The sequence below is a fragment of the Lutjanus erythropterus genome, chromosome 10 (genome assembly GCF_056507025.1).
Source record: "Lutjanus erythropterus isolate fLutEry1 chromosome 10, fLutEry1.hap2, whole genome shotgun sequence".
NCBI classification, from domain to species: domain Eukaryota; kingdom Metazoa; phylum Chordata; class Actinopteri; order Lutjaniformes; family Lutjanidae; genus Lutjanus; species Lutjanus erythropterus.
In genome coordinates this window covers 10,456,420-10,483,494 of record NC_139326.1, presented here as the reverse complement: position 1 = coordinate 10,483,494, position 27,075 = coordinate 10,456,420, and the positions used below count along the sequence as shown (strand labels likewise).

General features: G+C 37.5%; 1 protein-coding gene across 2 annotated transcripts in view; it reads right to left on the bottom strand.

Moving 5' to 3' along the window:
• prdm6 (PR domain containing 6) overlaps positions 1 to 27,075 on the bottom strand; it is a 115,513-nt gene that overhangs the window by 59,999 nt on the left and 28,439 nt on the right. For both annotated transcript variants that reach the window (XM_084728170.1, XM_084728171.1), the window contains exons 3-5: positions 25,730 to 25,878; positions 24,543 to 24,701; positions 2,965 to 3,092 (exon numbers count right to left, since the gene is read on the bottom strand). In XM_084728170.1, the coding sequence (XP_084584296.1) occupies positions 2,965 to 3,092; positions 24,543 to 24,701; positions 25,730 to 25,878 (436 nt within the window). The remainder of the gene's footprint in view (positions 1 to 2,964; positions 3,093 to 24,542; positions 24,702 to 25,729; positions 25,879 to 27,075) is intronic.

The window sequence follows — 27,075 nt, the reverse complement described above, 5'->3', positions numbered from 1 at the left end:
TTAGTAATATTACTCTATCTAACCATGGTTTTACAAATACTAAGTAAGAAATGCTTTCAGATGAACCTGTTCTTTTTTTCTATAGCAAGTTATATAAACTGACATTTACTTGTTTTTCTTCTTGACATACAAGAGATGTTGCAGCAAATGTTAACTGAAGACTGCAGGAATGAATAAATGTTGACGACAAACAATATAAGTATCATGCGTTGACAGTTTATTAGATATTCATTACGTATTTTGATTTTTTTTTTGCTTCAAAAAGCAGTATGTATTTTTCTCATTATAAAAAGTTACCATAGTCAATGATTATATATAACAGTTAGTCTCTCACAAAGTTAATATCCTGTCTTTTTTTTCTTTGATTCAGTCACAATTAATAATGTAATTTTCATGTTTGATTTTATTGAAAGATGAAATTACTTTCCCAGACATTTAGAGATTTTTTTTGACACCTGATCAATCTGGATATGAAATGTCTCTTGTTTCTTGTTTCTTGTTTGTGTAAATAAACAATATTATAAAACTCAACAGTGGTGAATATGGTCTTTCCATTGTTGCCTGATAGAAATAAGGGTTTTTAGGATGGGATTTTTATCTTATAAAGATAATGTATGCCATCTGTCAGCATTTTGAGTGTGTTGCATATAGAAAGAACAGTTATTACAGAGATACTACCACATTACTAATTTAGTTTCATTAGTTTGGTTATTTTTGTTACAGAAACTGAACAAAAACTGAATGGACTGCTTTCCATTTAGCTGTAAAACAAAGTACACTGATAAAGTGATAACTATCAATATAATTAAAACCTTTATTCACCATCATTGCTTAATAAATTGTGAAAAGTAATGAATAGTTATGTATGAAGAGAAGACTGACCTTTAAGTCCAGTTTAGTTAGCTGATGTAGTCTGAAGATACCAAACTTGTATGTGTCATTTTAACGTGTTATCTAACATGCACCTGTCCTCACACTAATCAAAAAGATCTGTAAATAAATATTTCCTTGTAAAAAAAAAAAAAAAAAGAAAACAATGGAGACTTGCCAAAATAGTTGACTCAGAGTGTGGGCTGAGCTAATGGTAAAACTATGTCCCAGGTACTCAAGTTGATTATTGTAATGTCACTGTGGAAAATAGCAACTAACTTTCTGATGAACACTTTCACTGTGGAAACACTTTGTCATGCTGTTTAATGTTGTATACAGTTAGGCCGCTGCTTTACTCATGGTGGTTATGTCATATTGTTGTTGGAGTTGCATAATGTGACTGAATATGCACTAAAATATTTTCTGAAATAATGATTTTTATAAGATCAGGTTGATTGTTATTAAAATAATAATACATAAATCAAATAAATGATTTATGATGCAAAAAACTGTCGAATGGAAAGGAAAGACGAACAAAGACAGAACTGTGTCACCTGCTTATGAGAAATATGTTGTTTTTCTTGTCTGTGATAAGCCCTTATTATTCAGCCTGTCAGTGATTGCAAGTACAACATTATCAGCTTTCAGTAATCTGTTTATGCATCTGGTTTTACATGATTACTATGATAACGTATTGGTTGCCAGCAGTACTGTGCCTGCATGTAACCTGTGTGACACTGACAAACAGACACAAAACAAGCCTCCAGACTTAATTATAAAGCATACTGATCAAGTGAGCCATCTTGAAAAGCTTCAGCTGAGCATAAAAGGTGATAAATCACGAAAAGTCTATCAGTCTGTGAATCAGCTGAACACTTTGTTGTCATATTTGTGTGGTGCCCTGCCCACTGTGGTGACACAAAGGCTGTCTCAGGTGATACGATCATATTTATGATCTATGTGAAGGCTTTTACTTTCATTTGCTAAGTTCTGAGGAAGACTGACGCAGTAAGAATTTGACCTGCTGAGTACGATCAAGAGATAAACACCAAGAAACAGGCAAACAAACAAAGGTATGTATATTATATTATGTATATGCAAACAGGGTCCAAAATTAACTTTCTATATTTACAGACAGACAGAAAGACATGTTTTCTTTAATCTGATTTAATGTTAAAATGTTGGTCAAAAATATGACACATAAATCCTAGAGCTGGAAATAAATAAACTACAGACTTTGAGCATAATTCAACATTTTGGGAAATCCGCTTGTTTGCTTCCCTGCCAAGAGAAAAGTGACCTCGCTCTCAAGTCTGCACAGTAAATGTGAAGGTGCCACTGATTTACAATGTACACTACAAGCTGGTGTTTGTATTTTAGTGAGAACTAGAGCTCAGATTCACAGCTAACTTGAAAAATGGAGCACTTGGGCTCATATTTAAGACCATGCATTGGTTTACGGCGAACAAATCAAAGATCAGTCTAACATTTTAAAGTGATGATAAACTATAAAAAACCTTACAGCCTTAGCTATAATTTGCAGGACCTTGACGACACAGAAACAATTTTTTCACTAATTACTGTACGGGGCTTATTAATTTTGACACAGGAAGAAATCTGTCATTATAGTACTCAAACCCAAACAGATGACAAAACACCAGACCTGAGATAACAGAGCCTTCTTCATTAATATCTAATAAATGTTATGCTTTGTATTTTTTTGTGTTTTTTGATTTTTTAAACTGTACAAAGTGTCTTTGCATACCCTGAAAAGCACTTATAAATAAAATGCATCATTATTATTATTATTGTTATTAGATTTTCGTAAAATAAATGTTTGATATCTGCTTTATATGCTGTGAAATAACTTTGCATTGGGTTTTTCAAGGACAGTCACCACCCTTATCCTTGTCCTTCTTCTTTCAGTCAGCTGAGGGAGCCCAGTGGATGAACCAGTGTTCCCAGTTCCCAGTGTCTGCATGGTATCTGGTGCTACATTGTATTGGTATATGCGTATTGTTACACACTCCTCATACACTTTTTGGATGACAAACACGCACCAGATGACAGTCAGAGAATCAGACCTGTTCTTACCTGTACTGTACGACCATCATGTTCTGCTCCCCACAGTGTCTGGCACAGCGGATATATCTCATCCAGCTGGACTTACTGGGGTCATTACCATCAATAAAGTGCTGTAACGTCCCCTCTGCGTCATAGATCTGGAACACACAAACAAACAGAGTCACAACTGATACAAGTACACAGACAGAAGAGCTCTGTCCAGTGTTGATTCTGAGCAAGTACTGTAATGACCTTTATGTCCTGCAAAGCTGTTCAAAAAACAGTGTTGTAGTTAGAAGTAACACAGACACACACACACACACACACACACACACACACACACACACACACACACACACACAGTGATGACATTAAGATCAAATATTCAGCGCATTTTTGAGGCTGCATCTTTGATTAGAAATCAACAATTATTTGATTAAGGATGGAAGGAAAATAAGAAGTTTTTCCAGTAAGATGTTCAGAACTACCATGAAGTATCATTTTTGATTTATTCTGGTCTGGTTGACTGGAAGCTCTGTGCATTATGACTCAACCATCGCATTTTAAGGGTACAATCTCAACAAAATAAGATAACAGTGAGACGAACATTGACAAAAACAAAAAACTTAAAGCATTTCTAGCACCCACGACGACACAACATCAAGGAGTAAATAAAACTGTCGAATTTTACTGTCATTGATTTTCAGTTTTTCTTTTTCATCATGTTTCTATAAAAATGGAGCACTTAATTAATTCAAATACTTACTGGCTATTTACTGCTGGGTGGTAATCAGCACTTAGCTTTCTAACAATCTCTCAATAAAACAGAAAATCCAACTGGAAAACTGCTGTAGCTAGCAGAAGAATTAAACTACAGAATAACTCACTTTTAACAACTTTAATTTATTGCAGGGGAGTTAGTAAAAAGTAAAAATACTTCACCATAATTCACAATTGTTTCCACACCATTTACATAGCTGGGCATAAAATCTGGAGCAAAGAAAGTCCCTTTCTTTAAACTTTTCTTTTCTTTTCAAAAGTAATTTCATTCATATAGCTGCAGTCTTTTTTTCTTTTCTACTAAGGATGTGCAGTCTACTCTGTGTGCTATAGTTCTCATGATAAAAAGATATACCACTGCATATAGACATGCAAACTATTACATGTAGATATATTAATAATTGCGATGAAGTCTGAGAGTTAAAGAGGTCTCAGCAGACATGTAACATCTGAAATGTTATGAGTTCACTCCTACAATATTTACTCCCGTGTTTAGAACATATAGTATTTCATGACATGCATTTACACTTTAAATAGAAAAAAAGTTTCACAAGTGTCAATGAAAACACTCACATCAAGAAATGTTGCTTTTTAAGAGAAGATCTCAAACAGTTTTATGTCAAAGAGTTGAAAATATACAACCTTCAGTGAAATAAATTTTTGGTCTAGAGTATTTATATCCACAGATTAGTTTAAGTGATGAACTATAAAACAGGAGGTAGTAAAAGCATATTTATGAGAAAGCAAAGTGAAAAATCTGTACATTTTAAGAGATCCATCACATAATTGTGTGGTCATATTTCAGTTGAAGGTCAGAGTTTTCTTAAGAATGACCCTTTGCGACTGAAAATGATTACAAGTCCGGCACTCGCAGCTCAAACAAAAAGAAATAACTCCAGTTGATTTGAAATGTTTTAAGCAAAGTTTGGCAACAAATCATTAGCCTCTTATCCGCAGTCAGGCTGCAGCTGTGATTATTACAGGCCTGCTGGGCGCTAAACGTTATACAAACCTGATTTACACCTGCCTAAAAGCCTCGCTGCTCCGTCTGCCAACGTCTCGGCCGTAAAAACAAGTTCTGAGGTCTAAAAATACATTTTCAGAGTGACGGAGGAAGATAACGTATAATACAAGATGCATGAATGTGAAACATAAACCAAACAAGTCTCCATTTAACAGAAGACGGAAGAACTTTTTTTTTTTTTTCTGGTGTGCTTGTTGCAGAGCATGAAGATGGTGCTATGAGCAACATTTCTCCAAAAGTACTGACCAGACTGCAATAAGAATTTTCTGCAGATATTCATGGTCTCAAGAGGATGAATCCTAATGATTTTGGCGAGTCATAAATTCCACTCATTTATGAATTATTAAGATTGAATGGTTAGATTGTCATGACATTTGCAATCAAATTCCTCAGAGAATGAATGCTCCTTCTTTTAATGACCTCATGACCTCTCCTCTAGTGCCACCCTCAGGACAAACTTCACACTTTACCACAGACTGACTCACACCTCAAAACCAGAGAGTTATTAGAAATTCAGTGGACAAAACAGGTTCACAGTCGACTCAATGAGAGGTGTACAGGATGAAACTGTTTTGTTTTGTTTAATTTACTGAGCCATTCATTTCATTTCTCTGCCAACTGTTAGCTGTGCAGTAAAAATGGAAAAGTTGGTGACACTGGGTGTATCATTATATGATTAACATGTTTACAGCAGCAGCAGAATTGAACGGCTGCCTGTGGAGAAAATGCTTCACCCAGTCCACCAGCGACAGAGAAAAAAAAAGTCAAAATCAAAGCTTAAAAAATGTGATTACATACTGACGAGTTTGTTAGTCATGTTTATGCCGTTAAAAATAGATCAAACAGATGCCATGCTTTTCTGATTTGTAGTGCGTGCTTCAAAAACACTAGATTCAATATATTTCTCATAATGCCACTCTTAAGCTTTGAAAAGTTAGCCTTTCTGACAGAATCTTTTTCTAATACATACTTGACCCAAAATAACGATAATAAGTCAACTATGTCTAAAAGTAGTAGAGCCATGTGCTTATTCCATTCTTCCACCACAAGCTGCTCCTGCAGTGGTCTATACTACTACTCACCTGACTTCTGAAAGCCTTTCTTCCAGAAAGCCCTTTCTGACAGAAAAGGTTTCCTGGATTTCTGACAGAAAACCTTTGACAGTAATACACATAACAGAAAGGGCTTTCTGGCAGAAAATCCTGAAAGGTAACTTCTCCCATGTGCATCTGTCGGGTGTTCGATTATAAATCTACCGTCTCCAATCACAAGCTGAGATAAGTTTGATGACATCACAATGACTTCACCAGGGTTTTGTCTTTTTTCCTAGACACAGAAGACAATATACAACTATTTTCACTAAATGGAGCTAGAAATCTGCATGACCAGTAAGCTCTAAATTAATAGAGAAAATTAAAAGGTGCCCTAACAGTAAATTCACTTTTTGAGTTAGTAAACACAATGTTACTGCGTTCATATAATTTCTTTTGGTCCAGCAGTCCTTGAGGGTCAAAGGAAACAGCAGCTCTTTTGCTTTTTCTGGAGAAAGTTTAGTAATGCTTCCATGTAGACCAAATAAATTAATAAAAAGAAAAACAAACATCACTTATTAGTGGTGTGGACTTACTGTATGTAAAATGTCCCGTGCTTCTGTAATTTACTTTTTAATCTGGGCTTCTAGTGCATAAATCAACACAACAATAAAACAATTAAAAATGAGTAAATAAATCAACAGAAGATCTCACAGCTACAATAAGCGGTTAGAATGAGTCGATCTCCCTCGGCCTCTGTGCGTGTTCATTATTAATCCATCCCTCCATCCATCCGTGGTGATGCAGTGTGACTGTATTGAGGAGGCGTTCAGTGCGTTTATAAGGTGATGACCTGAGCCAATAGCCGGCCTCTCTGCTGTCCATACAGCCAACAAACAATCAATGCTGTAAATGACTGTGAGAATCAAAGGAAACAGCCTCATTTATTATTCTCTGCATGTAAGCACTTTAATGTCTGTCAGTCTGTCTGTCTGCAGACTCTTCTGCCTTTATCTGAATCTCTGTCTCATCTGTTTTTTTATAGAAATATATACACTTTATATACATATTTAATGACTTTTGTGACGACCAGTTTGAGAATTTTAGAGTGAGAACATTTTATCTGACCCTCATTCTTTAAAACTATATTTAAAAAAGTACTGATTTTGTTGTGCTTAGAATTAAATTTAAGTGTTATTGTGAAGGGTCCTCATAAGTATAGGAACATGACCATGAGTCAGTGGTGTGTTATGTTCCCTGCAGCCTGTAATGAAACCCTGCACTCTGCTGTTGTTTAAAGCTTTTGTTACTCGCAGCCATTTGTCACTGACGTCTATTTAAACAAATCACAGTACGTTTAACAGCCTCCCCGTGTCGTCCTGCTCCACTTTTACTCTGCACTGCCGTGGGTTTTTCTTTCCAAAAAGCAGGGTGGGAGCACCCAAAGGTGGCCTGACACTGAAAAAAAACAAAAAAACAATAGGTTGCCAGATTTTTGGGAGGGAGGGGCTGAAATATTTGTTAAAGCCCTCTGTTATTTTTAGATTTACAAAGTCGTGTCTTTAATTTAAAGCGCACTTAGTTAAAATGTTAATGTGGTATAAATTGTCAGTATTGTTGTTATTCTTATTGCCCATCTGAGCAGTAACAACCCCATGTATGAGACAGACAGACACATACTAGACATGAACATCATAAATCAGAAAAAAGTTATTTTCTGTGGCTATTGTGTGGAAATCAATATGAAACTCTAAATAAGCAGGTGAGTAGTAAATATACAGTTATGAGGTGGTAGATTAAAACCTATATTCAGCATTTTTTTTACCACTAGGGGGCAGTAAGCACTGAGTGCTGATATTACTGTTAATAAAATTTACTTCTGTAAAAATAAAATATTTTCCTTTGCCAGGCAGCATAATTAATTGGTTGATTGATATTGAACAATCCTAAATAATACAATTTAAATGACAACATTTTAAAGATTCTTTCATTCTCAAATATCATGCAGGACTGTCTGCGGTAAGGGTTTGGCAGCAGAACCACTGTGGTTAAATTTGGACAAACATTGTAGCTTTGATTAAAGGTCCAGCATGTAAGACTTACGGGGATTTACTGGCAGAATGTGGCAGAAATTGAACATGATATTCAAGTATGTTTTCATCAGTGCATAATCACCCAAAAATAAAAGGCGTTGCATTTTTGTTACCATAGAATTTTAACAAATACCTTTTTTTTTTAAAAAAATATTGTGTTTATGTCTGAATTATTTCAAAACAGGAGTCAGTGTCTATACATCATTTATTTAGAATTAATTTATGGGGGTAGGGGGTCAGATTTTGGGTAAGACTAGCCGACCCAAGTATTGAACAAAGACCACAATCATTCTTGAACTTCAACAACGAGCTTCAAGAGCCTAAAAACATAATTCAGACAGACATATGTTGCAAATGAGCAGCATATACACATCATTTTTATGTGGCGTTTCATGTTGCCAACCCTAACTAACAGGAAACAGGACAATTTTTAATGAAGCTGAATGAAGGATGAAGTTCAGCAATAGGTTGACACACTGAAATATTATTAAATCTTCTATTAAAACAATTTTTTTCATTTTATTCTACACAATAATAATAATAATTTTACTTTCTCTTCATTCTGTTTTTATATCTTCTTGTAATAAATTTCCTTGCCTAATGTTTAATTTCCTAATAAATGTTTTATGCTTAAAAATAAATAGAAAAATATTCATTTTTTGTGAATATCTGAATTTTGTCATGATGCCTGTGGTTTCTATATCGTTCTGGTTTTGTGGTTGCTCAGTTTTAAACTGTATTTTTAATATTTTTTATTGTATTAACTGTGATAAAATGCTACATCATGTCTTTATTAATAGAGCCACCTGACAGTGTGACCCTCTGCAGTAAAGCTTCTGAAGCTGCAGTGAACTGCAGCCTCTCAGACCAGCAGCTGGTTTCTAGCTTGATGCTGTTCTGTCAAAGACATTTTGGCTGCCTGTGTTTATCGAATCCATCGCTACAAAATTCCATCTGCAAGACAAACGGCCAAATATAACATGTTGTTTAGTTCAACAGCTAGAAAATGTTGCAAACACTGCCAGGCTGTCGGCTTCAGTTCACAGCTCCGGCTGTCATTTTTCCATCTGAGCACAACAATCGTGACAAAACCTGATTTTTTTTTTTTTACTCCAACTTTGGTTTCTTAAAGCTCAATAAATTATCCTTGTTTGACCTTCAGTTTGTCTGGGACAGATGACCCTTTCAGCACCGCACTGCTTTATATTCACACTCTGGGACCACACATCATTCGAGCGGCTGCTGCTGCTGCTGCTGCTGCTGGAGGAACTGACGGTTCAGCGCTTCGTTCATAATCACTTTGTTTCATATTGTTTTGCTTGAACACTGATCAAAATGGTTCATTCTTAGATTAACTGCTGATGCATTTTCTGTTGATTGATTAATTATTTCATCTCTAATCTCAACCAAACATTATTTTGAACTCATCTCTTTGAGCATCTTTTAAAAGTGCAAAAACTCTGCAGAATCACCTGGTTGATTACGTAATAACATAATAATAATATAATCAAATGTCTGAACCCATAATGTAATAACTTTTTAACAGATCATAATGAGTTATAACATTATTAGCTGGGTTTTAAACAAAAACATTAAAAATATTATAATTGGAGGTGATGTAATAATACACTTATATCACTGTGTTTGAGTTTTATTTATTATCGAGTGTCATACTTCTGTAATATTTACCCTTATTGTTACTTTTTGCAAATAACCTGTTCTGACCCCTGAATCTTACTCATAAGTCTGAGTAATGTCAAAAGTAATGCAGGTATCTGAAAAAAGCAGCATTAAGGGCGGGTAAGTGTGACACTTCATGGCTCATAAATAAAATGACCTAAGTACAGTATATTATTACATTACTAGCTCCAATTATTACATCTTCAATTTTTTTTAACCCAGCAAATAATGTAATAACCCGTCAATAACTTATTACATATATGTAACATTTATTACATTAGTATGGTTCAGAAATTTTATGACATTATTGACCAGTTATTACATCATTTACTTTATTATATAAAACAGAAAAAAACTGTTCCGTTATTGGTACTTATCACACTGATGGCTGTTACAAGACAGTGTATATTTTTATATTTAAAACGGCACATAAACTCCACAACTGTTTTTTCTGAATTTTAAGAAACCTTAAAGGACATTAAGGGTGAGCCTTCAAGCAGCTGATTTAAGAAATCATTACATACCTTTTTAAAAAAATCTTTGCATTAGTTTAAAAAGCTCTTAATGGTCTAAGATCTACCTATTTATCAGATTTGCTTTTATCCTATGAACCCTCAAGAACCCTCAGGTGTTCTGGTCGTGGCCTTTTAATGATCCCCAGAGTCTTTTCATAAACTATGATCCACATCTGTGGAAGAGTCTGCCTGAAGACCTGAGGGCAGCAGAGAGTGTTCATATTTTTAAAAGCGTGGTTTTCAATTTATTTATTGTGTATTTATTAGGACAGTTTATTCTGTTTTCCTAGCAGGCACATCCTTATTTTATCCACTTAATATTATTATTAACTTATTCATTTACTTATTTATTGATTGACATATTTTCTATTTTAAGTTTTTATCATGTCACTGGTGTTTCCGCACTTATGATAGCATTTCTACAGTTCCCGTGTTTAGTGCTGTCCTTACTTTAGCCTTTGTTGGAAGTTCAGTCTGTAACCATTTTCATGTTAGAGCTTTCTTGCGAGCTGCTAATAATATCTTTAATAGATATTTATCTCGTTAAAATAGATGAGGTGTAAAATATAGAGTGTATAGAGAAAGAACAATCAAATCCATCTCTGAAAACATTCTGTATTAATTGTATTACTGCCTGCTAGTTGGACAAATGACTGAGGAACTGAAAAATATGTTGAAATGATGTCCCTTTTATTGGACGGTCGTGATAAAGATGAGTCATGACATGCAGCCGAAATCAAACTGGAGATGTTGTGGTTTTGTAAATTCCACTGTAGCTACAAGTGTTTTAACTAACTACAGCAGGTCTAATGACAGTAGAATGAAAGTGATTATATTTACTTTGAGCTTTTCAGTGAAACTGAAGTGGACGACGTCAGAGAGACGGAGAGTCTAATCTGTCTGTCTCTGCCCCTTTATATTTACAAGAACCAGAGGAGAGGAGGTAAGAGGGGAGGATTAACTCTCTCTCTCGCACACACACACACACACACACACACACACACACTGCAGTGACAGACTGTGTGTGTTTTAAGAGGGTGGATTACAACTCACTCTTTCAGTCATTGATCTCTGCTGTCAGTGTTTCACTTACAGTTCTGTCACTGTCCACACACACACACACACACACAAAATCAGGCTATCTACCCTAGTAGATACTAGATATTCTCTTATGTGCATTTTACGCTGAAATCTGAAATAAATCTACTAAATTCTCATAAAAATCCTACTAAAAAAGTCTGCTTTTGCACATTTTTAGCATGTATAAATGTGTAAAATACAGTATAAATACTACATAAAATCAAACAGCATTCAGCTTTTGTTGCCTGGCACGTTAAAACTAGCAGAATCTGAAATTTGCAGTAAGAACAATAGTGTGTGCAGTCTGCTCTCTGAGCCAATATGCCAATACAGTAAATGTGAACCTTAAATGACGCAAACAGGGAATTAAATAAAGTTTTGTGTGTTTGCAAATTCTTGCAAACACATGAGACATTTCTTTCCTTGATCAGTCTCTGCTAATCAGGCAAAATGAGTATAAATATACAATAACTAAAATCAGCATCGAGGATTTGATATACAGCAATTATATAAAGAAACATGTATAAATATATAAGAGGGAAAAATTGATACACTGACATAACAGAGGAAAAACTTCTTAAATGTCTCTTTCAGAATAATCCACTCTTCCTCTCTCTGTGCTCAATTTGTTCCAAATACTGTTTTCACCAAAATATGACTAAACACACTGGCTCCATTTTCCATCTAGCTGTTTATCTTTGTATTTACGTTGGATGCGAGTGACAAACAGAGCCACGTTTCAAGCATGCGGAGTGCTGTGGTTGATATTTAAAGGAACAGTTTGACATTTTGGTTCGATACACTTACTGGCTTTCTGATACGTGAGGGACTTAAATGAAAAGATTGATACCTCTCATGTTTGTGTGTTAAATATGAAGCTATGTTTCAGCATAAACAAACAGGAGGAACACCTGGCCTGGTCTATAAAGCTAACTGATTATCCATAGTCAGTGTATTACCTACAGTAGATGGCGGTCAACACAATATTTTCATTGCTTTTCCTTGTCATCATGTTTCTAACAGGAAACAATCATTATATAAGCCAAATAACACTTAAGCCACCAGACTCCTTAAGCAAAAATAGTGATTTCACCTTGCAGAAGACGGGAGTTGCAGGTCTATCGCTGCCTTGATCAGTTAGTCTGTTTGTGTTAATGTGTGACTTTGGTGTTTTAAAGTGCTAGTTTGGATTCACCAAAGTCACACGCTCAGCGAGTCTGAGCAAAAAAAGTGAATGATTACACGTACTGACAAAAATGCTGAACTATTCCTTTAAAACACAGTTTTTCAATGTTTTCTAGATAACAAAGAATCCACTTACAGGCCACAAGTGCTGAACACTTCTGAATGATGGCTGATGGTGAGCGATCTGCACAACTTCAACCAACAGCTGAGCGCACGTGTGTGTGTGTGTGTGTGTGTGTGTGTGTGTGTGTGTGTGTGTGTGTGTGTGTGTGTGTGTGTGTGTGTGTGTGCATGAAACAGAAAGTGTGTCTGAAGTTTAGTGACAGTGTTTCGACCTTTTGACCTTATTACTGAAAGTAAATCTTCTCCTTGTCTGGACCAAGCAGAGATACCCTGCACATGTGTGTTTGTGTGTGTGTGTGTGTTTCCAGACAGGAATGTGGTCCAGTTATCAGTTAAAAACACTTAGCTGCAGCTCTGAAGCAACACTGGCATGTAAATGGCTGCTTCACCATCAGAGGATGATGGTGTGTGTGTGTGTGTGTGTGTCTGTGCGAGTTAAATGTGTTTATCACTCGGTGTGTGACATGTGTGTGTCAGTAAGTCACTAATGCAGCTGTGAGTTATCATGTCTAAAGTGTTGCAACACATTTAAGACACACACACACACACACACACACACACACATACAGGAGTGTAGCATATCTGAATGTTTTTAACACCAAAACATTTCCTATCCTCCATCAGCAGAGTTCAGCAGGTCACTCTGAATTTTCTCAAGTTCACTTTTGAACTGAAGCTGATATAGTGATATTTGGAAACACGATTCAGTATTTCAAATTGGAGATTTCCAAGCAAAGACAAATAGTATTAACAAGACTCCAAAAAACAATACATTTCCACAAAGAATAATTCATTTAGTCATGTAATCTCTGAGCATGATTGAATTACCTGTTTGCAGGAGGGTCACAAAGACTTGAATCTGCTTCAAAGAGTATTTCAGGAAAGATTTCTCAGTGCATTTTCTTCTCTAAGAAATTTCACACCTTCTGCCAAAAAGATTTTTTTTAAATTCTAAAATGTACACTCAACTAAGATAAGCCCAGAGCGTTGACAGGAAAATTGGAGATGATTGTTGAGTCATTCAGTCATATACAAGAAAATCTGAGGATTTAGATTTTGAGATTCACTGTTGGTGCTAAGGAAATGAAGAGCCGTTTTCTTAAAGAGGAACTTAAAGGTAGTTTTGCAGTACTGTTTGAAAATGCACCATTCAAAGTTGGCCCCTTTTCCCTGGCTCAATGATTGAACAAGAGAGAGAGAGAGAGACAGTAAATTATGAGAGCAGGTGGTATTAGTGAGAACAAAGCAGTGAATCAGAGAAAAAATAACATTATTTTCTCAGTGTTTCACAGAGGTTACGGTCTGCAGCACAAGTAAACAAGCCCACACCTCCACACAATGTCGGATTTTATGTCTATACAGTCGAGTGATCCTCCGTCTGCTATGATTGTGTGTGTCTCCCTCTGCAGCTCTCACAGACAAGGAGCAGAGGAAAGAGACAGAGAATGCAAAGTAACTGTTGATCTCCTCCTGAATGCAAAACCTGCACACTGTATTGTCTGGAGGCTACGCACCACTGCCAAACAGGCTGAAAACACGAAAAATAATAAAACATAGGCAGAGGACAGAGTCTTTGCAGATACAGACACTTCTAGTGGGTCATAAGTGATGATTTAACACTGAGCAAAGTTTCACTGACTTCTGGATAAAAACCCTGTTTTCCATTTTAAAGTTAATATAATGTTAGTGCCACTGTAAATCTATTGGCTATCACAGTGATGTCACAGTGCACTTAGCAGACCTTGAGTACACGTCTGCAGTACAGCTGGGTTATTTTAAGATGTCTGCTGCTATGGTGCATTCAAGTACTGTCTGGAATCTCTGATTTTTACGGACTGAGAGTCAGCTGCATTGATAAAGACTGATCACACAACAGCTTCCCAAAAATGAAAGCAGAACATCTCGATTGCCCCCTGGTGGCTGGCTGCAGTAAAGGTTGTAGGACATGGGACAAACTAAAAATCAAAGTTCACATTAAATAAATTTAAATTTACCCAAAGCCGATTTCTATGATTTTAGGTTGTTCTTACTATGCTGATTTTACATCCAAGTGTTTGTTTTTCAGATACATTTTATTTTAATTAGTTATTTGCTATGAAAAGGAGGTTTCTCGTCATGATTGACAGCTGAGCTCTGATCCTGATTGAGTGAGTCTGTGTTATCATTATTGTGTAGACGGCAGTGCTTGTATCCAGGATATTTCGGCTTCATTTCTGCAGTAGAGATGCTTCATTCATCTTTATTTACAGTCAGTGGTCAGCTGCTGAAAGCGTTGTATTCATGAACCACTACATCGTGTCAGAATATTAAATTCTGACAACATATAATAAGCAATCATGAATGCTTAATAAGGTCCCTGTTCAGCGATCAACTTTCAGATATCAGATGTTGGAGCTCCACACCAGCACCTGAACACACCACAGACCAACTGTTTCTCTCAGCAGAACAGAAGATTAGATCAGATTTAGAAGCTCAGTAACCAATCAGCTGTATCTGCAGACAGAACATCAGCATCAGAAAAAGTCCGATTGTCAGTCTGCTTCCTGTCTTTCTCTACAGAACACACTGTTGTCCTCTTCTTCTTCTTTTTCAGTCCAAATCCTGTAAAACTGTTCCTGAGAGCCGATCAATGCTCGCACACTTCTGTTCTACAGCTAATCAATGAAACTCCACTAATTCTACTGTTATCTGCTCTCTTCATCGGCCTCCTCCTCCTCCTTATCTCACCATGTCTCCTCCTCACTCCCTCCTCCACTTCTCCTTCCTCCTTCACCTCTTCCTCCTTTTCCTAATCTTAGCATGTCTCATCCTCCTCCTGCAGGTGGTGGACAAAATAGTGTGAACACCTCATCAAAAAACACTTTAACGTTGAAGCAACTGACTCACAAGGAACAGGGACGTATAGAATGCATCAATATCCTGCCTCATATGCAAAACATTTTTAAAGGTTATCATCGAAATTATTTGTATTTCTTAAGCCTCTTTCATTTTAAAAGTTGTGTTTCTTCATTATGTTGAACAAACACACTGGGCCTTTTTAAACAAAGCCATATATTTATGGGATGTGTTTAAAAGATAAAGTCTGACAGTACTGAGAGGACACATTGTTAGTTTTGGTCTTTTCGTGGTATTTGTTGATAATAATGAATACACATGAGAATAACACCAGCCTTATCCTTTAAACCACTCAGAATCACAAAACAAACAGCAAAAGAGGCCACTCTAAACTGCACTGAAATAACAAGTGTGGTTATAAAAATGCAAACGACTTTTGGTAAAAATACTAAGGAAACATGTTTGACATCCCGTGTAGATAACAAATTCTCTATTCTAAATTGATTTAAAGGGACAGTTCACCCCCAAAATCAACTAGATGGAACTAGATGGCTCTAGTCCTGTGGTGCAAAGCATTAAAAATAAATACATAAATGTGAAAAATCAAAACCAACATCTCTTTGGCTAGTTTAACCTCCAGTAGCTACAATGGTAACATGCTGCACGCTGATGCTTCAGTATAGAGCTGCAACTAATGATTATTTTCATTGTCAATTAATCTATCAATTATTGTCTTGATTAACTGATTAGTTGTTCCGTCCATAAAATATCAGAAAAAGGTCAAAAATGTCAATCAGTGTTTCCAAAAGCCCAAGATGAACTCCTCTAATGTCTTGTTTTGTCCCAAGTTGCAGGATATTCAGTTTACTGTCAGAGAAGAGTGAAGAAACCACAGAATATTCACATTTGAGGGGAATTTTGACATTGTTTTGTAAAATAATCGCTTAATAATCAATTAATCAAGTAATCTTGCAATTCTGCTTAAGTATTACTCAACTAATTTTACTTCTCATATGTGTTTTCATGACAAAGCATAGTTTGTAAACCAGACAGAGCTGTGATTTCTCATGGTGAAAGATCCTTTAGTGTGTGACCCCCCCGTCGCTGATCAGTCATTTTAGTGTGCAAATCACCACAACTTCAAGATTCAGGATTACAAGACAGAAAGCCATGTAGCATAACCAAGGCATAAGTCACATCCACCACTTCATCTCTCTGAATGTCCTAACAGAGAGAAAAACCTCTGATTCTGTTCTCAGTTGTCACTCTGGAGGTTCAATCTTCTGTCACCACAGAATGTGTTCATGGTCGACTTGCGGCGTGAAGTGAAATGAGGGTTAAATGAAAGCAAAATAAAGACAGACCCTTTCTCATTCATCCTGTCTCTGACACGCTGGCATTATGTCTTTCAGATCTTTTGGTTTTCTTAAACACAACCTGTCGTTTAGGAGACCATTTTTCAGCAATAAGCCTCATAAACCCTGCTGCCATCGCTGCCATCTCCACCGCCGCTGCTGCCGTCATGCCCAAGAGCAACAGTCTGGACCGCCACACATCCAACAAGGGCCGCCTCACCATCTGAAACTGTGTTTTCAGCGAGCGGAGAGCCGACTCATAAATCAGAGGGTTAATAATCGTTCAGAGAAATGGATAATATTTGGATAACCGACCCTGATTCACCTCAGCGTCTGAAGGCAGAGCTGCTGCTGCTTTCTCACACAACAAGGAGGAGCAGCAGAGCGTCATGCACCAACACACCCAGACTGAGGTACCACCACCCCCAGGCCTGGCGTACCACCACCCACAAGACTGAGATAACACCACCCAAAGGAATGAGGTACCAGCAACCAACAAAAGAACCCCTACCTACTAATCTCAAGAACCTTGACAGACCAGACGACACACACCCCCTCCACCAGAAACCCCAACTAATCTCTAACCCATCTCACTCACCCATCCACCCAATCACCTACTCACCAGCTGGAAAAGTTGTACCCAAGCGTAAACCCACTGGGACGTGACTCATTGGTTTGTGGGCTACTGTTTTGAAGCCTCAGGTTTGGCATTATAGGGGTCAGCATCTTGGTTTTGCAACCAGAGCGTGCGCAGTACTGACGAAAGCATGGCGATGGTGGGTGACTGCGAGTTGTGCCATGTTTGGTTTTGGCTTGTATGTTCAAATGGTAAAGACAGCAGCCCGCCTGGTCACTGCCCAGTAAAAGAATCCAAAACATCCAGAGATCAATTCAAACCTGTGACATGAAGAGAACATGTAACCCTTTGTACCGTAACTCATCACAGCATGTAAAACCCCTACAGACAACGACACAGGAGAGGAAACAACCGGCGGCTCTATCACTGATGTAAAAACATGCTGATCAAACATGCTGCTGGATTATGAAGACACTACACACATGAACACACACACACTCTGTGTTATTCTAACATGAAGGTTCCGATGGAAAACCCCAGTCTTTGTTCTCGAACCCCTGCCATTACCATGCCTACAGGGTGATGTCACACAGAGAGGAGAAATGAACTGAGTTAACCCGACTCATCGAGTGGGTTTAACCAAACAGCGCTGAGATGAGTGCTGGTTTATGGTGGCCGCAGTCTGACCTGCAAGTCACATGACCTCCTGGGAGCCAGAAAGATTTTTTAACCCCCCCCCCCCCCCCCCCCCAAACAGAGTCTTGGCTTTGGGGGCCACCTTGGTCCCAGGTGTTGCACAACTATAGCTCTGATCTGTGCACAGGTCTGAGTGGACACGACAGGAGCTGAAAGGACACTCTAATAACATCATCAGTACATGCTGCATCTTAACCATAACGCATCAAATGACTTAACTGAATGTGTCAACCAAGAGTGCAAGTTTCCCTTCAACATTGGGGTGGGAACACATATTAATAGGGGAACCTCCCTCATGAAATTCTGAGTCTCAAATACATCATTTTCTGCATTCTGGTGATTTTTAATGCACCAATTTGTGCCTTTTATATATTAATTTATAGTGCAGATGATTTATAGTGCTTAATTTATGTAAAGAAAAACAAATTCAGGCACCAGGTGATGAGATATAATGGAATATAATGCAGTAAGGCTCTCAGGCAAGTGGTCTGTCAAAATTAAGGTTCTCTGCTACTTTCATTCACATTACTATACCATTACAGCACATGTAAAAATGAGTACTGCAGTCCAAAAAGTGAGTTGAAGCCATAAACTGTATATTAAATAAGCTGCAATACTGTTGAATATATGATCTATGGTTGAAGTGAGTTGCCCCCCCACCCCTCTCTCCCAGACACAGCAGAGACAGGAAGGCTGCAGGAGCTCTGCAGGAGCACAGGATGCACGCAAAATGACTTGAACAAGTGACGACAAGTCCTCCACTGCTGATCAGTGATCCATGATCACAAGTTGATCAGCTGTCTATAACTGTCAGTCGTCTGTCAAAGTAAAGCTAAGCCTGTTATCCTGAAAACAAAAGTCCACAGCTCTGAACATACTCACTCTGGATGATGAGTTCAGTGGCTGCCTGTTTCACTGTCTGCCAAACTCCATTAACATTTTGCTCAATTTAACAGTTATAAACATCCACACCTTATACAAGCTTATTAATGATTTCTTAGACTCATAAGCAGACATATACTCATTCAGCAGAAATTCAGCATTAATTTGAACTCTGATTCATGTGAAACATACATGTGTAACAGTTATTACGGTACGGAACGGAAATTTCAAAGGGGGCCACTGTGGCTGCAGTGTTCTCGTCAGGCGAAGCAGGTATTTTAACTTAAAAAGTTTCCTTGATCTGTGATGACGTAATGGTCATTTTGTGATTTATTACAGTAAATATATTGCAGATTTCTCATTTAATTTTGAGCGCAAGCAGAGATAATATGTCTAATATAACACCAGCCTTAATGTGACTTGACTAACTTTCAGATCTGTGAACCAGCAACTGTCCAGACTCCATGAAATGACTATATTCTTCCACCTTTTCCACCATTCAGTTGCTCTGAACAGGATTTGTCATTACATTACATCAGTAGCTTTGTATCAGTACTTATATCCATGAGCCCTGAGATCTCAAAACTCTTCAGTTAAACTCACTGAACTGCTGCAAAATATCAGTGTGGTCGTCGCCGCCTTCATTCAAAAATTCCATCGATAAAAACTCCAACGCCTCACTGAACTCCAAGGAACAGGAAACCAAAACATGTAATTTTGACATAAAACAATCAGTGATTATGTAATCAAACTGATGATGTCAACGGCGATCAGTGCCTTTAATAAAACCCAGAATACAGACAGTTACACAAACATTAAATAATGACATCAGTCAAGAAAACATTACAGAGCCTTTACTGGACACTGCGACCACAAACCACTGAAAACACAAAGTCAGTGGGAATTCTGTAGGGAATACAGCAGGAATACGATGATGGACAGACAGACAAACAGAAATGGACAGACCAACAAGCGATTAAAGACAGACAACAGTGACTCAGTTATAAGTACCAGACAAAGAAAATAGGTTTATCTGTTTTTAAAAAGTAAAAAGCCAAGATAGCAACATGCGTTTTGGAATTTTCTGAATCCTCATGTGTCTCATCAGCATCCCACTCTGACCAAATATTTTGCCTCAAACTGTGTAGCTGAAGTTTTCCTTTCTTTGCTGCTCTGAAGTTGTGATGTTTGGGGCTGTTTTCACTGACTCTGCGCTGACAGCTCGTCCACTCTCAGATCTGTCCAAAAGAAAACTTCAGTAAAACCCCAGAAGACAAGGTCAGAGCTGTGACTTCAGGACGTTTTGCATGTTTTCACTGCACATTCTTTTCAATCAGGACGGCCTCAGGGCCCGGACCAAAAGGTCACCGGTTCGAATCCTCGGGAAAATCCGAGAAGGGAAAATCCAAGTACAGTCGAAAGAAAGTGAGAATATTCAATATAATGTAACTCAATTATTGTAGAAGTCGGAGGTTCTGATTCTTTACAGTATTTCCACTATGGCGACTGGGGGAAAAATGCTGTATTTCTTTCAATGTGGCTGGATTCACAGTTAATATAACATTTGTCTGATTATTAGACTGAATTTTGCCTGTTTAACGTCCTGCTGGTTGATTCATGTTTGAGAGGAGCTTGTGTTGGTCTGTAACCAACCAGTGGCCACTGAGCATCTTTGCTGGAGAAATATGGTGATTTAAGAGCTGCTTAAGACCCATTTTTGTGGAAATATTTCTTTCCAACGTTCATCCACAACAGTTCTTTATTCACATGAATGAAGCATGTGTGCTGGAAAAAAGCTGTGCGATGTGATTTAATTCAGATCAACTCAAAATAGACTGGTTTTCAGTGTGCAACTTGAGCTTTCTAGGGGTTTTTAAATGGCAGTTTTTCTGCTTAACAGTGGGCCTGTTTGAATCACAAAAAGATTCAGACACTGGAAACGGGGAAATTGAGATTGTGCTCCCCTCTGAAAAATGCTGAAAAATTACCTGGGGTTACTTTGCAGATTCATATTTTACGATGTAAAAAAGAAAAAGAAAACTGAGACAACTTTAAAAAGAAAAGCAACTAGCTGAAAAGTCTTTCTGAATTTACTCAACTAAGGGCTAATTTGTTGTGTCAACTTAGGTTAAGAAGTTCATTCAAAGTGCTATCTTAGGTTTGTCCATATTTAGGGAAAGTTGTCTCCTCACAATAAGAAAATACTGTGGGTTTGAATCCATCAGCCGTCTAGACAACTTGCCATATATGGAAGTATAAGTGGTGCACATATATGTGTGTAATATACAGTATGAGTCAAATAAGAACACACAACTTCCAGCTTATCAAGTGTAGTAATTTAAGTTTTCTTAACTTAAGTACATGAGTAGATCTGAATAGTAATGTTAAGTTTGGCAAACTTAGGACTGCACTTTGAGTGAACTTCTTAACTTAAGTTGATACAACACATTAGTCAATTAGTCTTCAGTTGAGTAAACTCAAAAAGGCTTTGTAGCTGTTTGGTTTACTTTTTAAAGTTTTCTCAACTTCTCTTTTTTTCAAGGCGTATACACTCAATATCAGGTAAGCAAAGAAAATATTACTATCTTTCTCCCTGTGCTCCTTTTCTGCTACTTAGTTCCTTTCTTGCCTTTCTTTTTAGTTTTTTTCTCCTTTTTCTTCCGATCAACGTTTCAAAGCCCAAAGAATTTAAGTTTTAGTGATATAAAACAGAGAAAAGCAGCAAATCCTCATATCAGAGAAAGAAAGAGAAATTGCTGTCCATTAATATTCATTATTGTCAAAAATGTGCTTTAAAGGATCACATCAAACGACGTATGTGGGGTTAAAAATCAGAAGAAATAAGACCGATATCAATGTAACGTTTGTGTTAAGATCTTTTCCTTGTGACTCTTCATGTCCCACAGCAGAGAAACAGCAGGTGATAAAGCTCCAGAGCAAACAGTTAAAGAATTATTCCTCCATAAACTCACAGTCAAACACCGAGCTCTGCCTGGGAGGAGATCAATTTGTCGAGCCGTAAAATACTGCAGCACCAGAAAATCCTCCACCGTTCCACCCAGATGTAACAGCAAGTGTCTTAATTAAAACTGACCCTTCCTGGACACCATAGACAACATGACACAAGCTCCCTGATTGGCTATAGGACAAATATCTCTTCCTGTTTTGGGAGGCATCAATAAGCGAGTTTAACAACCAGTGAGTTTTAATGGGATCTGTGTGTAAAGCTTCTTCATCAATAGGCCTAATGACCGGTTTTAGCCCGGCAGCCGATAATCTGCCGATGGTTAGAGCCGGGTTATTGGATCAGCATTTCTCCAGGGCTTCTCCAGGCTTCAAAGGCTGGTTTGAGACCCCACAGTGGGTCCACAGCTCGACCCTGCTGGGTCCAAATACAACAACTACTATAAAATACCAGTGGGTGATTTACTTTTAAAACATCTGCAGAGAACTCTTTACTGTGGGAGGTTTTCGACATACATACAAATAATAATAATAATTGCTGTTTTTAAGTGTTATTCCACTTGTATTCTTTATGCCTGCCTGTTTTTTATATTTCACTGTGTATTTTATTGTTGCGTTTTATGTGCAAAGCTCTTCGTTACACTGGTTTTGTTAAGTGCTATACAAATAACGTTGTTAATATTATGTAGTATTCTTTTAATGAAAATGTTCAACTTAATTTTATCAGCCAAGCATCAAATTAAAGCACATGCAGCAAAAAAACACAAGGAAAACGTATCTGTAAAATCCAAGGTTACACACTGGATGCAACTGGAATTATTATATTATATTATAGTCAGTAATAAATACTAGTCTGAAAGTCAATGAGCTGAATGTGGTTGGACATCAACCTTTTACATCTAACAAATAATGACAAAATACTTCAAGTGAGTCTCCACCCAAAACTTCAGATTAAAAAAAAGCATAAAAGAAAAACAAATGACATGAAAGAATAAAGTTCTAAAACTGAGAGAAGAGTCATAACACAACACAAATTTAATTTTACATTATAAAGTCAGAATTTTGAGAAAATGATAAAAACAAAAAAAAACTATTCATACACACACTGAAATAATTTAGATTAACAATTCAAGATTGCATCCTTAATTTGCAATGACAGTGTTTTCAGATTTCGCTGCGCCTGTGTGTGGGAGACTGTTGCTGAGTTTAGTTGATGTTGGACAGTATTTACAGTAAGTTTTCCAAAGTGCAGTAATCAAATACAGCTTTAATAATAATTAAAGTTTGAGCTGTAATTTTGCCATAGTTTATTGTGAAACTGGCAACTGTTTCATCCCTGGTTTGATCACATTCCTCTTAAAGTTGTACACGCTCACATAAACATCACATTACAGAAGCTCAGTCTCTCGAACTGTTGTTTGACAGCGACTTTAAAAGCTGAAAGTGATCGACAGTTAAAGAACTAATATGAGAACGTGTCCAGTGACTGTGGATGTCTTAATACTGAAGAGTCTGATATCAGATGAAACAATTAAAAACAGTAAAGTCCTACTGTCAGTGAACTCAGCTCTTTCATATTCTGTGCCATGATGAGCTCTTTTCTCCTGCTGGACTTGGACTATGATGCCCCAGCCCCCTCTGACTTCTGACCTCTGACCCTCTACAGCCTCCCTCCCCCTCCTCCGTCCCACCCACCATCCCGTCTCCACCCTCCTCCCCTCCTGACGTCCTGCTGCGGTCAACAGCAGAGAGACTGATGTCCGGTCAACCGACGTCTGACTGACCTTTACCAGCCCGGCCACGAGGGACTCATCTGTCTCTCTGTCCCCCAGCATCCCAGCATCTCTCACTCTGTCCTCTCTCTCTCTCCCTGCGTCTCCCTCTCTCCCCCCTTCTCTCTCTAATGCTAATGCAGCTGTTTATAACTGCCACATTGACTTTCTCCTGCCACTGTATGTAAATACAATCTGCTCTGATCAATGGACTGAGAGGTGACATGACGCTGACCACAAGCACACACACACATTCAAATACATGCAGAACTGCACAAACTGGCAGCCAACGCACACATAAACATGTACGTTTGCACATAAAATCACAGAGCATGGCGTTTCTCCAGGTTCACCAAGTTAATTTAACACTTTTAAGACTTTTTGCAATTTCTACCTGCAAAATATACACCAAAATAAAAAAGCCTGACGGAAAACCAGTACAGACGATATATCCTAGAATTATTTATTACTACAGAAATGTTCTCAGTACTCCCCAGCAGTACATAAAGATGATTTCCAACATTATAATTAATTAAATGACTTGGGCCTGAAAAATGGATGAAAAAATGAATGGACAGATTATCCATTAAAAAAAGATTGTAGGTGTAGAACCTCTGTCTCCTGACAGCCAATCACATACACATAAATCACATAAAAAAAATACTTAATACTTGTAGATTAAATTCTGGTGGACACTGGATTCGATGCTTTTTAATACTTTTCAAGACCTGTAGTAATTGCAAAATTTTACATGTGTTCTTATGCAGAGTTAAAAGAAAATGAGAGAAGCATGTGGCCAATAAATAAATGAATAAATAAATAAAATAAAATAAAAAAGGGTGTCACAGTTCTGTTCAATGAAAAGTTAAATACTGTCACTCACATACACACACGCACCTACTCTCCTCCTTACGAGGATTTGACCCGTCGTAAAAATGAACGATCCTGTGAGGCGCTCATGCGTCAAACTGCACACAACAGCACCCAGAAGTCCCCACCCGCCACAGCCCTCTTACCTCCCACAGGTGTCTGGTGTTTCTGACGGCTCCCGACTGCACTTTGTCCAGCAGCAGAGGGACTCCCTGAAACGGGCCGATCCAGGTCCCCTGAGGGATCCTCTGGGCTGCACAGATCCCATAACCCAGACCAGGAACCGTACTGGTGCACAGACACACCTGCACACACAACACGCAGCACATATTTCTATATATACGTGTTCTATCCATTTATTTCTGTTTATGCAAGTTATTTCTATGCCCCGGGCAGGATTCTGAACAACTTATCAGGTGAGGTACAAGACTGCATTTAGTAAAACTGCTGCCTGCTCTGTCTGAACAAAGAGTGCTCCTGGCAACTGGTTAAAACAAACAAAAAAAAAAAAACGTTAAATGTTGAAAGTGAAAGTGCTCTCTGCACAGGGGGCATTCACATCTGTTTTTCACATGTGACTTTCTTGTAAGGGTAGATAAAGATCAAAAGTAGATAAAAAGTGGAAATTAACTAAGAAGAATCCTCACATCTTTTTCTAAAGTAAAAGCAGCAGCACTGCTCTGTAAAAATACTCCGTCACAAGTAAAAATCTTAAAGTAAATATTTGACTACAGGGATTTTACTAATATTAACATGTATGCAGCATTTTAACATTACAACTAGTGGAGGTGGTGCTAATAAATTAACTTTGTACACTATTGGATAGATCAGCCTCAAAATTGTCAGTACTTAGGTCACTGTACTTAGTTACTTTCAACCACTGCCAGGAGAAATGTAAAGTCAGCAGCACTGATTGTGGATATACAGTTTTATCTGTATTGTTACACTCAGATACATAATGTAACTGGTCAGTGATGTGGAAGTCAAGTGTCTTCTTCATGGTAGTAAACTGGTCAACAGACTCGTCCATAGTGACATGTACTTTTATGTGGGTTACAAAATATTGAATTAAATGTCAAAAGTATTTTTACTAGTTTGAAACAAAAAAAACTTTTGGTAATGTCAAAACAATTGTTGTAATTAATACAAGAAGACATATTTTTGTTAAAACATAATGTGCGTTGGCTTTTAACAGCACAACACTTTTTTCACTGTTCAGAGGATTAAAAATTATTCACTGACATTGAGAAATGCGCAAATTCTCACAAAACCTCCTAGAAACGTTGTAAAATACAATAGTCGGACAAATAAGCAGACAGACAGGAAGTCTCACCTCTCTGGGCAGGTCTCTGAGCCAATCAGGGATGTCCGGCAGGGTGACGGGCGCCGCCGTGCTGCTGGTGCCGACGAGCCGGCGCAGAGAGTGAAGGGGGCCGTGCATCGGACACTCGCCATTCCTGTTGTCTGCGCACATGTCACAACCTGGAGACAGAGGGGGACATTTGACTGATTATTACCTTTTACAACGAGGAAAGCAAACAGAAAAACAATTCAAAAACATAACCTTTGTCTTGAATGCATTTTTTATATGCATTAAAGTAAAATGCTGCAGTCACAGCCTGATTTCAGTCTTAGATATTACTTGTTTGCATGTTTTTAGGATTCTTGCAATTTTAACAGTGATTGGTTATTCTGTTTCTGAGTGTAATTTTATTTATTTTAAGTGTCTTTATTGTGACATGTAGGTCTTTAATGCTGTGATTCATTTAAATTAAGATGATCTGGGAAAATAAAAGTAACACTGACCTTGAATTTTATACATCTGAAAACTTTTAAGGAGCTACAGACACTTTGACTACATCTTGTAAATAAAAACACATTATAAAAAAAATACAGAATTAACATTGTTTATGATACAGCAGAGTAGTTAGAATGATTAATGGGGTTAAACATTGTTTATTTGCCTTTATTGGAGCTCTGTGTACTAAAAATGATCTGTGACTGTGTTTTAAAGGGACCCGTTTTTAATATGTGCTTACAGTCAAAAGTGAGATTTAAATGATTATTTAAATCTTAAAGACTGGTTTTCCCTCAGGTCATATAAAGTAACCTGAGAAAGTAAAAACTGAAACTGAAGAAGAGGAAGGAAGAAAGAGGAGGATCATAGAGTCGATGTGTTCTGTCCTAAAAAAGTCCAAATGAGGGGGAAAAAAAGTGCTCTCAGCTCTGTGTTTTTCCAGGTTAAATGTGGCGAGCAGCGTATTGCTGGGAATTAGCAAGTGTCAACATTTACTCAGAGATGCAGTCTGACAGTAATGGATGTTAATTGACTGTAGCAACATAATGAGAGATTATTATCTGGACACAAAACTCCCACAGAGCCGCACAGAGCAGAGAGGCTGAGAGGAACAGGATGTCAGTGTTGTTTTTTTCATGTTTTTCCCAAAATTAAATATCCGCCATTTGAGAGAGTGACGGCTACTTTTACACCATGATGGATAGAAGTAAATTAAACCACATTATAGTCATTTATAAACCACAAAATGTTACACAGGTTCATGCTCGAGTAAATGGGAAAAATTCTACAGGCTGAATTCTCCAAGATCCTGGACTATATTGACCTGAAATAAACAAAAACGTCATTTTTATTTCAGTTTAGGGTTTAAACATCCACTGGAA